At 43.4% G+C, this 14,986-nt stretch overlaps 1 protein-coding gene across 1 annotated transcript; it reads left to right on the top strand.

Moving 5' to 3' along the window:
• The first annotated feature begins 3,577 nt into the window (after positions 1–3,577).
• Positions 3,578–14,329, top strand: LOC147329746 (protein NLRC3-like). The gene is made up of 8 exons (XM_086290876.1): positions 3,578–3,641; positions 5,963–6,083; positions 6,168–6,269; positions 8,496–8,574; positions 10,559–10,763; positions 10,915–12,712; positions 13,907–14,080; positions 14,317–14,329. Exons 2-8 carry the CDS (start codon positions 5,995–5,997, stop codon positions 14,327–14,329), a joined length of 2,460 nt encoding a protein of 819 aa, XP_086147002.1. The 5' UTR covers positions 3,578–3,641; positions 5,963–5,994.
• The last annotated feature ends 657 nt before the right edge of the window (positions 14,330–14,986 follow it).

Below are 14,986 nucleotides of genomic sequence, written 5' to 3' on the forward strand. Positions count from 1 at the left end.
GACCCTAAAAAATGACTATGTACAATAATGGATTTCTATACATTTTACATCAGATGGAAACGTTTGTTGTAAGATTCAGATAATTATTTATTAAAAGTGAGACATTTTAAATGAGAATAAGAAAGAAAAGTATTTCTTTGTGCCCCCCTCTCCCTGTTAATGCCCTACCTGCCCCCTGGCAACACTTTGCTAGACCCGCCCCTGCACAGTTACCAGCTGTCAGCTACACAAAAAGGATCCTGGTGTTATTTGTCTCTCAGAAACAGTTCATAACTTCAACTCATTTTTGTTTTGTCATGTTTTGTTCTTTACATTGTCTTTCTTCTATATAATTGTTAAACATTTAATAAATATGTCTACAAAAAGATTTTAAAAATCAGACATTTCACACAGACACCCAAATGATTTCTGACTGATGAAGGGGGCTGAAGGTGCCCTGCTCTTGCCCAGCTTCTGCTGCTCTCTCCCTGCTCACTGTCAGCAGCTGGCAGCCTCGGTCCTGCCTGAGACTCTTCATCTATCAGTGCCAAAGAATATGGGAAATAGCAACGCACAACATGCACATTACAAAACAAGCACATGAATCAGCATTACATTCATTAGTGAAGTGCTGACGTTCGTTCCTAAACTTTGGGCCTTAATTAACATCACTGTGAACTAATGTTTGCTTTGCTTCTTAACCAGTGAAGCAGCGAGGGGCTTTCTGAGGTTCCTGCTCGTAAATGCCCAAAATGAGTCGAGTATTTCTCTGCAACTACAAACTCTGCTTTCATCAGAGGTGTAAATATTACAGCACTGTGTCAGAGAGGATCTCATGTCCTCTTTTACAAAGCCTTTGTTTCATGATGTTTGTGTATAAATGAATGTAGGTGTGTTTCTAAGTGTGAAGGAGCCCTGGGAGAAAAGACTGAAGCTTGTGCCAAAGAACAAACAGGAAAGAAAGATCAGCATTAATGAAGACGAGCACAGAAGGAGCCCAAGCACGTGTTGCTTTTTCAGATTTCTCTAAAAGTGTGTGTTCATTTGTTCCATCCTTCACAACAAACAACAGCTGACAGACACACATGCACTCTGTGTCACTTCACAGGGGCTGATGAAAGTGGACACAGTAAAGGGAGAGCTGGACCTGCTCTACACATCCTGCACTCTGTTAACAGACTTTATTCTGCAGCATCAACAGATAAAAATATATGAAGATATAGAAACGTTTAACATTGTGACTGTTCACATTAGTGAAGCTGTTACTTTGCTGCCAGGTGGGAAAAGAAGCCTAAAGCTGAGTCTGATTAAACATCTGCTGCACCAGAGAGTTTCATGGCCCTGCTTTATCCTGTGCTTGCTGACCACCTCGTCCTGAAACCTCTTCATCATCCTCACAGTTGTGTGAAGAAAGAGGGAAGCAGGTGGAAACCATCTGTGCTGCTGTGTTCACTTGTGTGTGTGCGTCTATGGTCATATCTAATGTGTACCTACAGACAAACACAAACACCTGGCATTGCACAAGAGTCTCTATGGAGCAACCTGCAGATGTCAGAGATGTGATTAGAGGGTAAAGTGGACTAGTGAGAGCATCTATGTTGTTGTTGTCTGCTGGGGGACAGCATCAGCTCCAGAGATGCATCAGGATCAGCAAACTAATCTGCAAGGCTGCAAGTGTCACTGAAGGAGTTTGAGTCAGTGAGGGACTCAAACTCACACAGCTGCTCAAGAAGGCTCAGCAGCTGCTGTATTTCCTGAGGAGGCTGAGGAAATTTGGTATGTTGGCCAAGATCCTCAGCAGGTTCTACAGCTGCACTGTGGAGAGCAGCCTGACAGCTGCATCACTGCATGGTACGGCAGCACTACTGCAAACCGCAAACGCCTGCAGAGAGTGATAACAACTGTGGAGAAGATCATCAGGACCCCGCTGCCCTCTCTGCAGAGCAGCTACCATCACAGAGTCCAGAGGAGAGACACACCTCTGCCCTCGAGACGAAGGTTCAGAAGTGTGAAATGTAGAACATCCAGACTCAACAACTCCATCTTCCCCACTGCTATCAGACTCCTGAACAGCTGACCGACCTCAAACTGCAGTTTGCACATCAGGTCACTTTGCACACTAAGTTCATTTTGCACATTAAACTCCATGTACATCCATGTACATCGACATCTGCAGACCACACGTGTCTTCAGTTACTTATTTGTACTTATTTGCAGTTATTTATCTTTTTATTTTATTTTTTTAAGTTATTTCTTATCCTTATTTTATCTTTTTATTTATTCTTATCTTGTTCTTTTAACCATTATCTAACTTGGCATTGTGCACGGTGTGTTTAGATTCAGTTTAAATTCAGGGACACGGAGCCCCTGTTGATCCTCTACCTAATCACACGAGCCACGGTGTGAGAACGGGTGTGGGTCTCAATCAGCCAAGGTTTTGGGTGAACCCATTGTGAGATCTAGCCCCACCCCATCATGTGATTTCCTGTGATCAAATGTCCCAGGATGTGAGTGGGCGTTAAGACGTCCATGTCCCTCTTCAAGCAACTTAAAGAAGTCCAGACGCTTTTCTTTCCAAGCTCCTTCAACAACATCATTCATAGAACAACTTCCAGCTTCTTTTGCTCGGCTACAGTTTGGATGGATTTGCAGATGCAACAAGACTAAAATGGTTAGGGTCAGGAGGTCAAAGGTCAGAGCTCCTGTGGGTCTGAGGGCGGCCTCACGCTGGAGAAGGATGAAGGAGTCTGACCTGAGCCAGTGTTTGACATGAACACATCAGCACTGCTGTCAGTGAGCCTAACGACAGCCGTTAGCATCATTTCAGTGTTTCAGTCATAAAAACACTTCCTGTCACTGTGGTGGTTACAGTGACATCATGCAGTTTGTGCTTTGACCTCCAGAGGGCGACAAATCAGCACAGACAGAGAGCTCCATTCAAACTTTGCTGCCATCAGGAATAATTCTTCAAATATAATCATCAGTGTTTGAGCAGTTATGATATCAGGGACAATCTAGACATGTGTGACAATACTGAACATGTCACATGACACACCTCAAACATCATGTGATCCACTCTCAGTCTGCACTTTCATTCATGACTTCAACAGGTTGAAACGAGCTTTGAAGAAACATTCAGTGAAATAAATCTTTCATGGATTCATGTGAGCAGCAGATGAACTTTGTACCAACAACATCTTCAATAACAGAGTCTGAATGAAGCTCAGGTGTTGATGCTGCTCACTGATTGGACGCTTGCTTTCAGCTCTGCTCTCAGTCTTTACTGCACAGGTGAAGGTAGAAAGTGTGACTGGATCTATAGACTGGAAACAGAGAAACATGCTGAACATTTGAAGCTTTGCAGCAGAAATGTTCATGTTACAAATACAGCAGAGCTGATCTGGGATCAGTGTGTTCACACCTGCAGCTACAACAAGGTTTCATGTCTCCACACGTCAGCATGTGAACTTTACTCTGACTCAGTCTGAGCAGTCAGACGGCATATTTTTAAAGTTAACACATCAGCACACACAGAGCTGAGCCCCTCCCACCTGTGCTGAGTTTCAGGTGGAGCCCCGCCTCCTTCCAGGAAGCAGCTCACCTGTGTGTCCGTGTTTAGTGTCCAGGTGTGGAGTGGAGCTTGTTGTTGGTGTGAAGAAACTGTAAGTTTGCTTTGTTTCCTTCTTTAACAGTTTGTCTTTAGGAACTTTACTGTTTGTTCAGCTCGTGTTTGATTTCTTCACACAACAAACTGTGTGTGTTTGTATTTCCGGTCTCTCCATTAAAGTCAGTGTGTAATGTTTCCTGGCTAACATCAGCTGTGTGCAGCTTAGTTCAGCACAAATCTGCCGCTCCATAGTTCACGGTAACGGACTCACAGCTGGACCAACGAGGCCGAGTGTGTCCGCCACTCTGAGCTACGTTCGTGTTTGTGTACTTGTAGTTTGTACTTTGAGTTCACTCAGAGCCCACAGAGGACGCAGCGTACGTGATGACGTCACAGCCCTTTACCTCCTTTACTGTCACTGTGATTAATATTTACACACGAGACACCTGCAGAGCTCTGACGCTAAGCTAGCCACACAGCATGCTAACGCTAAGCTAACGCTAAGCTAACGCTAAGCTAACGCTAAGAGTTTTTTTTTTTTTTTTTTTTTTTTTAAATGACATCAGAAACAGCAGTATGCGACATTACGTGATGGCAGAGCTTCAGTTCATCCTTTGTCATTTTTTTTTTTTTTTTTTTTTAATAAATAGGACAGGGGGAATGAATGAGAGAGAGAGGGGGAGAGAAAGAAAGAAAACCCAAGGGGAGAAGAGACGGTGAGAAGGGGGGGGAAGAGAGACAAAAAAAAAAAAAAACTCCTGGGTCACCTGTATGGAGAAAAAACAAACAAACAAACAAACAAACAAACAGAGGAGACAGCAAACAACAAAGAGCAACATAATAATAGAGAAAACAAAGCACCATCACAATAAACTAGCTAGTCATAGATATCAGTATTTACTAAGTAATAAACGATATTGTGCAGCACGCAAGATAGACAGCGCACAGTGTGCTTTGAGGCAGCAGCCAAGAAAGCTTTAGTCCGCGTCTGTGAATACCCATGTGTGCATACCTGTGTGGATCAGCATGCTTGCATTCCAAAGGTTTCTCCATGTAATGATCTGCTAGGGAGTGTGGGGGGGCCACAGCCCCATCCTCCAGGGTGTGAAGCGGGTATGGAGGAGATCAAAACTCCAGACATCCAGAGGCCCCCAGAACACAAGAGACCATGGAAGACCAACAGAGGGGCAGCCGCGCCACTGTTCCAGTAAGAGCTGAGGAGAGTCCCAGATGAGGGCTCACTCAGCAGCCGCGGAGCAGAAGCCAGGGGGGGTTGCAGTGACGCGCCCGTGAGCTCCGCCGGCCCCCAGCTGCGCCTGAGTGACCGAGCCCTAGGCCGAGAGGCCGGGGGCACCCCACCTCCAAAGGGGCCCGAGCGAGCCCCAGGCCCCAGGCCCCGACAAGCGGCCGCCAAGGAGTGAGCCGGTGTGTACCCGGACGCCCACCCCCAGACACAAAGAACCACCAACACACCGACACCTGAGGGAGTCCGCCACCGGCAGGGGAAGTGGTGGTGGGTGGAGATAGGCCTCCAAACCTTGGAGGGCCTGAGGCTAACATCAGCTGTGTGCAGCTTAGTTCAGCACAAATCTGCCGCTCCATAGTTCACGGTAACGGACTCACAGCTGGACCAACGAGGCCGAGTGTGTCCGCCACTCTGAGCTACGTTCGTGTTTGTGTACTTGTAGTTTGTACTTTGAGTTCACTCAGAGCCCACAGAGGACGCAGCGTACGTGATGACGTCACAGCCCTTTACCTCCTTTACTGTCACTGTGATTAATATTTACACACGAGACACCTGCAGAGCTCTGACGCTAAGCTAGCCACACAGCATGCTAACGCTAAGCTAACGCTAAGCTAACGCTAAGCTAACGCTAAGAGTTCTTACAGACACGAGTTAAAAAGCTGCTTTTAGTTTGTGATCAGAGTCCAGGACTGAGAGCAGCAGCAGAGCTGATGGATGATGAATTACTGGATGGAAGAAGCTTCTCATTAGCAGTGAATCAGTGTGTGTGCAGTTCTCTGCAAACTCAGCAGCAAGAATTAGTGTGAAGCTTTAACTCTGCTGATCCTCTTTGAATCCTGGATCAGCTGAAAGGTTTAAAATGTTGTTCACACGTGTTGGACTGACTGAAGCTTCCAGTCACAGTGAATCAGTGTGTGTCAGTGAATGCATCGTGTGTGCTTCAGGCTCCATCTAGTGGACTGATAGCAGAGCAGCTGATGGCAGCTTCCTCTGCCTCACACTGCTGTCTGACTGCATCCAGCTGACACTGAGATGAAGCAGGAAAGAAGCAGCTGATATTTGGACAGCACACATGATGAAAGGAGGATTTCAGCTGATGTGCACATGAATGATTTGTGTTTCCTCTGCAGGTAGAAAGTGTGTGTGAGCTGAATTGAGCAGCATGGATCAGTGTGCGGACAGAGAGGAGGGAGTCCCTCCCTCTAAAAGCACTCTGTGTGGGGAACATGAGAGCCAGACCAAAGCTCAGAGGTGAGATGACCATCTCTAACTGTCCATGACTCTTCTCCATGTCACAGCTCAGCACTCACATCACTGCTGCATCATTATTCACAGGAACCTGCCTGGACCTCCACCCAGCTGTGTGTCCTTACAGAGTGACCGGTCTAAACATCACCCCATTAAATTTAAATCCCAGCCTGTGTCTGCTGCAGAGAGGTGAGCTGTTAGCAACATGAACTCTTTGATTAAACTGCTTGATGTTGTTGGATATAAACTACAAACACGTCGTTCCCTCAGTCCCATTTAAACTGTCTTTTAAAACAAGCCTTTGGTTTCTAAACAACTGAAAACCCACTTCAGCAAACAGGAAGTGATCAGAGCGTCCGTCCACTTCCTGTCAGGCCCTGCAAACATTTCATATTGAAGAAAAGTCGTTGACATCTCACATTTTTACTCCACCACATTCAACCATTTTGACATTTTACAGCATGAAACTCTTGTCACATGACTCCTGTTATGTTATAGAGTCATGTGACCACCAGGGAGGGATTTGTATGGATGAAACACATTCAAATCAATCTGATTCATCAATGGAAACATTTTTGGTGTAAATGCAGCAACACTGAAAACGCTGAAGATAAAAACACAACAGATGAAATATGAACAAATCGAGGCTTTGAATACACGTGTGTGTGTTTGAGACACAGAGATAAATGGATTGTGTGTCTGTCCTATTGCTGCGTGAGGGTTTTATTGTAGATTTTGTGCGTGTACACTTTTGACCACGAAGGTGTTGAAAGGGCGTAAAACAGTTGGAGGCACCAGAGTGAACACTAGTGCTGTCAGTAGATTAAAACATGACTAATTAATGACACAATCTTCTGTCATTAATCCTGATTAATCACAATTACTTGATCAATAGCTGCAGTTACATTTTTCCAACTTTATATTTAAGCCTGTAACAGACGTTTACACCATATAATGAAGTCAATGCAGAATAAACACAAAGAATGTTAAACGCTTCAATTCAAAGAGACTTTGAATAGTTTTCAGTCTTTAACTCAGCTTCTCTGCTGTAAATACAACTTTGTAACAAACATATATACTAAAAGCTAAGTGTGCACTAATATATAATCATATATAATCTATATTACTGCTGTTAATGAAAATGTTTAATCAGACTCATCACAGGGTTACTGTGGATTCATTTGGATTAATCACCATTAAACATCATTTTTAATGTAAACGAATCAAATTTCATTTCATGAGCAAACAGACTCGAGAGAAAAGGGCAAATTTACACACTTAACATGTTTATTGAACATGTAAACATTGATTAACCTCCCGAATGAGCCGACCCCCCCAGGGACAGTCCTGCATGCTAATGATGGGCTCTGCTCTGTACCTGCAGGATTCTGTCAGCCACAAACTCCTCAGCTGATCCTGAATCTGAGCCCATCTGTCAAACAATCATTTTCTTCACAGGTGTGTGGAGGTGGCACTGATCCTGCAGCAGTCTAACACTCTCTGTCACTCTTCTTCAAGTCTTTGACACGAGGAACCAAAACTATGTTATTAACAACACTAACAGGTCTGCAGTTTGTCCACTTGGCAGTTGTGTCATCAGTGCTTTGCATTGTTGTGATATTTTAAGCTGGAAGTGCTTCGGTGAAAAGAAAATTCCTTCTGTCACGATGTGCAGAATCCTTCATGTTGGTCGGCTGGTCCGTCTTGTTATTTTTTTAATGCTCAAACTTTCCATCGAGAGGTCAGTGTGTGTTTGTCATCTTCCATATTGAGCTGATTGGTTCAGCTGCCGTCACTAACAGATGTGCTGCACATCTGCACGTGTGCAAAGGTAACTCTACTCGGACAAACTGCCCGAAGTGCGTTGATAGAAACATTTCAGGGATTTTGAGTCGTTCTGCTCTCCAGATGTGTCGTGTTAAAGGTTTTTATCATGTTAATCATGATAACAGATGAACCCCTAACCCTACATGTTAATTTGACAGCACTGGTAACTCCTTTTTAATGTTCTTCTGTCAGATCATTGATTAGACTCGACTCCAAATACGAGACTCAGAAAACTCAAATGAAAACTCAAAGCAATGAGAAAAGGACTTCTTATGTTAGAATGAAAACATATGGAAGTGGTCAGGTTTCAAACACTCGATGAATCTACTGCACAGTTACATTCAGGGACCTTTGGCCTCCTGAGAGCATTAGTTGATGGTTCATCACAGTTTTCTCAAAGTTTCCTCTGAGCTTCTGCAGCATCATCACTTCCATCACTGATGAAAGAAAGTTCATAGAAAACAGAAAATATATCTTCAGAATCTGAGAGTCTAAAACTTGACAGACTTGATTCAGATGAAGTTATTTGAGCAGAAACTCCTGGATCTTTATCCTGTGTTGATCTAATCCTTCATGGTTCCTCCACAGAGTGGAGCAGCAGAGCTCAGAGGTTCCCAGTGGTCAGTCTGCCCAGCAGCATCAAACACAGCTGGACTCCATATTTATGGTCTGTACATGTACAACAACTACTTTATTATTAATATTAATAATAATGCATTTATTTATAGGTCCCTTTCAGAACACCAAGGACTCTGTGGACTAAATGACCAAAAGAAACAAACTTTGAAATCAGACGGTGCAAATGTGATCACAGGGAAACGTTTTAAACATCGAGGCTTTAAACAGAAACCAAAGTGAAACAGTTTGTAGTCGAGATCAGTGGGAATGAAGCTGAATAACTGTTTCTTCAATATCTTTGATCTCTTAAAAAACAAAAACTAGCTGAAAGTCTGGCTGCTCTTATGAAAAGTACAGAGAAATTATGGGTCGTTCAACGCTTGTGCACAATATAAGAGTTTAAATAAATCTGAAGAATAACTCAAAGTCCTACAATCATACTGATAAAGTCATCTACAGCTAACTATCCAAGTGGATTTGTTTAAGACAGCTCCATCTGCTGGTGGCCCTCTGCAGGTGCATGAAAGGGGCGTGTTTATAGTGAAAGTAGTAGAGAAAGTAAACCCCACGGGAAGGAGGAGGACTCTCAGCGGCTTCCAGCTCATATTCAGACATTTGACTTCTCACTGAAAGCAGCAAGTTTGAGTGTCTGTACCTTAGTTAGAAGAGATAACATGTCAGTAGTAATTAGAGTTGATTGAGCAATGCTGTCCTTATAATGTAGTTTATGATTTTTATGGACAAGTCCAGTTTTTCTGTAGAGCCTCTCAAGTTGGTGACAGCAGCAGTGGAAGTTCACGTGTAAACCAGAGCAGCAAATCAGGTCCAAATGTGTTGTTCACAGTGAGTGGGATCATCATTGGCTGCTATGTTAACCTCCTGCAGCAGGATGTGTTTGGTCAGAGAATGGATAGATCACGAAGTCATTGTTGAGTTTAGGGAGACAGTAGACAGTTGGAGGAGGTTCAGCCAGTTGACACACAGTAGATAAAATAACTGAAGGCAGGAGCAGACACCTGTATGACTTTCCACCTCTCACATAGATTATTTCCCTGGGCAGCGCCACAGGGCTGGTAGATGTAAACAAAGCTGGAGGAGAGGATTTATTCATCTGAGAAAAGTCACAGAGTTGTGTCTTGATGCTCAATCATCCAGGTACGTAAATCCCAAAAAGCTTGATTCTGTTCATCTGGATGTTTTCAGTGGGAGAAACGTTTCATCATCATCAGGTGACGTCTTCAGTCTCAGCTGACTGCAGGTTTCAATCTCATAAACAGGACATTTGTATGACTGAAACCAGCCCACTGAAGGAACAATGGGCTGGGAGGTCAGTTCATTGATCATTGGTACGCATATTGTCAGGACCATTGATCAATGGTTGTTGATCAATGGTCATGAGTCCAGTTCACAGAGAGCTGGGGAATGGCTGCAATCACAGCATGTAAGATGGTGACAGTTGTACCCTTAGGCCCCTCCTCCATTCAGAGATGGTCTTTCCTTTTCACATAAATGGCCTCCTTGACTCTGCCCTCAAACCAGCGTTCACATTTACTCAGGACCTTCTTGATGTGAAGTTCTTCTGCTTCGCTGGCTGCTGTGTCTGTGGGGATGGTGTTTGTTCTGTGTTGTTGTGTCCTGATGACGCCCAGTTTGTGCTCCAGTGGATGATGAGAGTCAAACCTTAAATACTGATCTGTATGTGTAAACAGAGTGAACCTTTAAGACCAGTTGTCTGTACGATCAACTCAGTCACCTGAAACATCTCCAAGTTTCTGGCTTTGATCATCAACCTGTTGGTAGTTCAGCTCTGAACACCAGTGAAATGTTTCTCCCACTGAAATCGCTGCATTCATATGAACAGCATCAACGTTTTGGGATCATGGAGTTGTGGACAAAGTCTCAGTTAATCAGATAAAGTCAAACCTATAATTGGTAAAGAGTTCGCGGATGATATGCCCCTTGATCGTAAAGAAGTGGATGTTGTGTGGACTAAAGTTCAGAGTGGTGGGTCTTTCATAAATATTCTGTTCCAGCTGCTGGAGGACAACATCATCACTTTTGTGAAGAACGAACTGAAGAAGATCCAGAAGGCTCTGAATCCAAATAAGCCCCAGTGCTTGGAGTTTCAGAGGGAGGATGATGAGCAGAGGAGAAACAGCAGAGAGGCATTTGTGAAGATCACAGTGGACTTCCTGAGGAGAATGAAGCAGGAGGAGCTGGCTGACCGTCTGCAGAGACGTAAGAGGATTTATCTAAAGATTTAAGCTGCTGGATAAATGAGAGACTTGTGACACCAGTGTGTTCAGTCATTTCTCAGTGGGTCAGAAATTGTCATCAGCATTTTGTAAAATATGATTGTTAAAGTTGTATTTTTATTATTATTATTCAGAACTTCCAGCTGCTGTTTGTCATCGTAACCTTAAGTCTAAGCTGAAGAAGAAGTTCCAGTGTGTGTTTGAGGGCATCGCTAAAGCAGGAAACCCAACCCTCCTGAATCAGATCTACACAGAGCTCTACATCACAGAGGGAGGGACTGCAGAGGTCAATGATGAACATGAGGTCAGACAGATTGAAACAGCATCCAGGAAACCAGACAGACCAGAAACAACCATCAGACAAGAAGACATCTTTAAAGCCTCACCTGGCAGAGATGAACCAATCAGAACAGTGCTGACAAAGGGAGTGGCTGGCATTGGGAAAACAGTCTTAACACAGAAATACAGCCTGGACTGGGCTGAAGACAAAGCCAACCAGGACATCCAGTTCATATTTCCATTCACTTTCAGAGAGCTGAATGTGCTGAAAGAGGAAAAGTTCAGCTTGGTGGGACTTGTTCATCACTTCTTTACTGAAACCAAAGAAGCAGGAATCTGCAGCTTTGAAGACTTCCAGGTTGTGTTCATCTTTGATGGTCTGGATGAGTGTCGACTTCCTCTGGACTTCCACAAAACTACAATCCTAACTGATCCTAGAAAGTCCACCTCAGTGGATGAGTTGCTGATAAACCTCATCAGGGGGAAACTGCTTCCCTCTGCTCGCCTCTGGATAACCACACGACCAGCAGCAGCCAATCAGATCCCTCCTGACTGTGTTGACATGGTGACAGAGGTCAGAGGGTTCACTGACCCACAGAAGGAGGAGTACTTCAGGAAGAGATTCAGAGAAAAGAAGCAGGTCAGCAGCATCATCTCCCACATCAAGACATCACGAAGCCTCCACATCATGTGTCACATCCCAGTCTTCTGCTGGATCACTGCTACAGTTCTGGAGGATGTGCTGGAAACCAGAGAGGGAGGACAGCTGCCCAACACCCTGACTGAGATGTACATTCACTTCCTGGTGGTTCAGGCCAAAGTGAAGAAGGTCAAGTATGATGGAGGAGCTGAGACAGATCCACACTGGAGTCCAGAGAGCAAGAAGATGATGGAGTCTCTGGGAAAACTGGCTTTTGATCAGCTGCAGAAAGGAAACCTGATCTTCTATGAATCAGACCTGACAGAGTGTGGCATCGATATCAGAGCAGCCTCAGTGTACTCAGGAGTGTTCACACAGATCTTTAAAGAGGAGAGCGGACTGTACCAGGACAAGGTGTTCTGCTTCATCCATCTGAGTGTTCAGGAGTTTCTGGCTGCTCTTCATGTCCATCTGACCTTCATCAACTCTGGACTCAATCTGCTGGAACAACAACAAACAACATCCAAGAAGTCTGAAACAGGAGAATCTGCAGAGACACACTTCTACCAGAGTGCTGTGGACAAGGCCTTACAGAGTCCAAATGGACACCTGGACTTGTTCCTCCGCTTCCTCCTGGGTCTTTCCCTGCAGACCAATCAGACTCTCCTACGAGCCCTGATGACACAGACAGGAAGTAACTCACAGACCAATCAGGAAACAGTCCAGTACATCAAGGAGAAGCTCAGTGAGAATCTGTCTGCAGAGAAAAGCATCAATCTGATCCACTGTCTGAATGAACTGAATGATCGTTCTCTAGTGGAGGAGATCCAACAATACAGGACTTCAGGAAGTCTCTCCACAGGTAAACTGTCTCCTGCTCAGTGCTCAGCTCTGACCTTCATCTTACTGTCATCAGAAGAAGATCTGGATGAGTTTGACTTCAAGAAATACTCTGCTTCAGAGGAGGCTCTTCTGAGAATGCTGCCAGTGGTCAAAGCCTCCAACAAAGCTCTGTGAGTAAACATGTTGTCATCGCTTCATTGTTAAAATCATGGGAAATAAATCAGAAATGCTGAGTTCAAAGAGCACTGTAACATTTTTTTAAAATAGTAAATTAAATGATCATCAGTCACTCGGTAAATATATGGTAGTTTTAATGTTTCACTCCAGCATTTCTAAAACACACTTTGTTCTGTAACTCTTATCAAAGGACAATCCAGACCCAGCCTATAAGAACATGAGCTCTGATGCTTCAGCCCCTCTGACAGGTTTATTATCCTCAGCTTGTTCACTTGTCTCCAACTCCAGGAGTTTGGTTGTTTTATTCTAAAGCACAAACTTCACCTGCCAGACTTCACCTACATCTTTTTCTGATGTTCGTAATTTAAGTTCAAGTTTGTATCTCACTTTCAGTGCACACCCTCCCTTTTTAAATATAAATCTCTGCTGTGCTGTCATGTTTTCATCCTGTATGGAGGGAGAAACTCGGTCTTCATTACTGAAATTGCCTCTAAGGTCGTGTTTCTTGTCAGTAACCATATGTAACTGTAAGGCTTCCATAACCAGTGTTATCACAGAATTACAGTGGGTTCACTCTGGGTCCTCTACAGTTTCTTCCCACTGTCCACAGACATGCAGTTAGGTTACCTGGTGATCTAAACTTCATGCAGGTGTGAGTGAGAGTGGTTGTCTGTCCCTCTGTGGGCTTAGTGGAAGAGACTGGATGGATCTCTGCTTTGTCTTTGATATATGCTGACAGCAAACATTCTCCATGAAGTCTGCATTTCAGCTCATCTCCTTTATACGCACCTTTAACAGGAAGAGTTTTATACAGCTAGTGTTTAAAATCCAGTGTTATTCACAATACACAGGTAATGAGCATGATTATTGAATTACTAAAATTTTCTAAAATAATTGTTTTAGTTAATATTGTATGACAGTGTACACAGAATTATTAGCTCAGTAGGCAGAGTGGTCGCCCCATGATCATAAGGTCAGGGGTCGAATCCACCGAATAGTTACCTTGTGGTACCCCTGAGCAAGGTACCATCAAGGTACCAATCATGTGCACTGGACTGGTAGCACTCATAGTCTCATAGGTTTAAATAAATTTAAAAAAAAAAAGGGTTCAACATATAAACAAATTTAATTTGATCACATATATTGTTTGTTTTTTTTTGTTTTTGTTTTTTTCCTTTCTCTCTCAGACTGAGCAGCTGTAACGTCTCAGAGGAAGGCTGTGAAAATTTGCTGTCAGTGGTCAGCTCCCAGTCCTGTAGTCTGAGAGAGCTGGACCTGAGTACCAACAGCCTGAAGGCTTCAGCAGTAAAGCTTCTGTCTGCTGCAGTGGAGAGTCCACATGCCAAACTGAATGTTCTGAGGTCAGATCAATTTGTATTATGTTTAGTTCTGTTTGTTTATGTGTTTGATGTTTGTTTTTGTTTATATCTTTATCCAGTTATCCTTGTTTCATAGCATTTTTATTCATTTCCAAGTTAAGGTAAACTTATACTAACCTGCTCAGCACAAGACAATAAGCTATTGCACCTTGATTACACTTTAACAACAATCTTTATTCATGTTTTTATCTTCAGACTTAACATCTGTGAACTCTCAGAGGAAAACTGTGAAGCTCTGTCCTCAGTTCTCAGCTCACAGTCCTCTAGTCTGACAGAGCTGGACCTGAGTATCAGAAAGCTGCAGGATTCAGGAGTGAAGCTTCTGTCTGCTGGACTACAACGTTTAAACTGTAAACTGAATACTCTGAGGTCAGATCAGAAAACATTTAGTTTTTAGAATTATTAATTAAAGTTCATACATATGATGTTGTGTCTTAGTATGTTTATGTTTCCTTTAAAAATAGAAAGTCAACATTTAATGTTGTGAAATGTATTAACAAACTCTACATGAGTACTTGTTTTATAGATTGTCTTTTATTTTTCAGACTGAGTGGCTGTAACCTGTCAGAGAGAAGCTGTGAAGCTCTGTCCTCAGTCCTCAGCTCCCAGTCCTCCAGTCTGAGAGAGCTGGACCTGAGTAACTCTGACCTGCAGGATTCAGGAGTGAAGCTTCTGTCCGCTGGACTAAAGAGTTCACAGTGTGCAGTGGAAACTCTCAGGTCAGGATTCAAACTTTTCCACAGATGATCATTTGAAATGTGATTTATATTATTGTATAAACAGGTAACTTTTACAGCTGTCAAGTGAACTTTTATTCACATTTGAGTGGATAATTGGACTCTGAATTACTAAAAGTTGTTATAGTCATGTCTTTGTTTATTTAAAAAA

The sequence above is a fragment of the Aulonocara sp. 'chitande type north' Nkhata Bay genome, linkage group LG5, assembly GCF_057382095.1.
Source record: "Aulonocara sp. 'chitande type north' Nkhata Bay isolate Kocher_YH1m ecotype deep benthic linkage group LG5, A_spYH_male_GT1.1, whole genome shotgun sequence".
NCBI classification, from domain to species: Eukaryota; Metazoa; Chordata; class Actinopteri; order Cichliformes; family Cichlidae; genus Aulonocara; species Aulonocara sp. 'chitande type north' Nkhata Bay.

What these genes read in the sequence shown, in the direction of transcription:
- LOC147329746 (XM_086290876.1), top strand. Translation starts at nt 5,995, where the DNA reads ATGGATCAGTGTGCGGACAGAGAGGAGGGAGTCCCTCCCTCTAAAAGC. An exon ending in AGCCAGACCAAAGCTCAGAG is followed by an intron (nt 6,084 to 6,167) that starts GTGAGATGACCA and finishes CATTATTCACAG; the next exon opens with GAACCTGCCTGGACCTCCAC. An exon ending in AGCTGGACTCCATATTTATG is followed by an intron (nt 8,575 to 10,558) that starts GTCTGTACATGT and finishes ATTCTGTTCCAG; the next exon opens with CTGCTGGAGGACAACATCAT.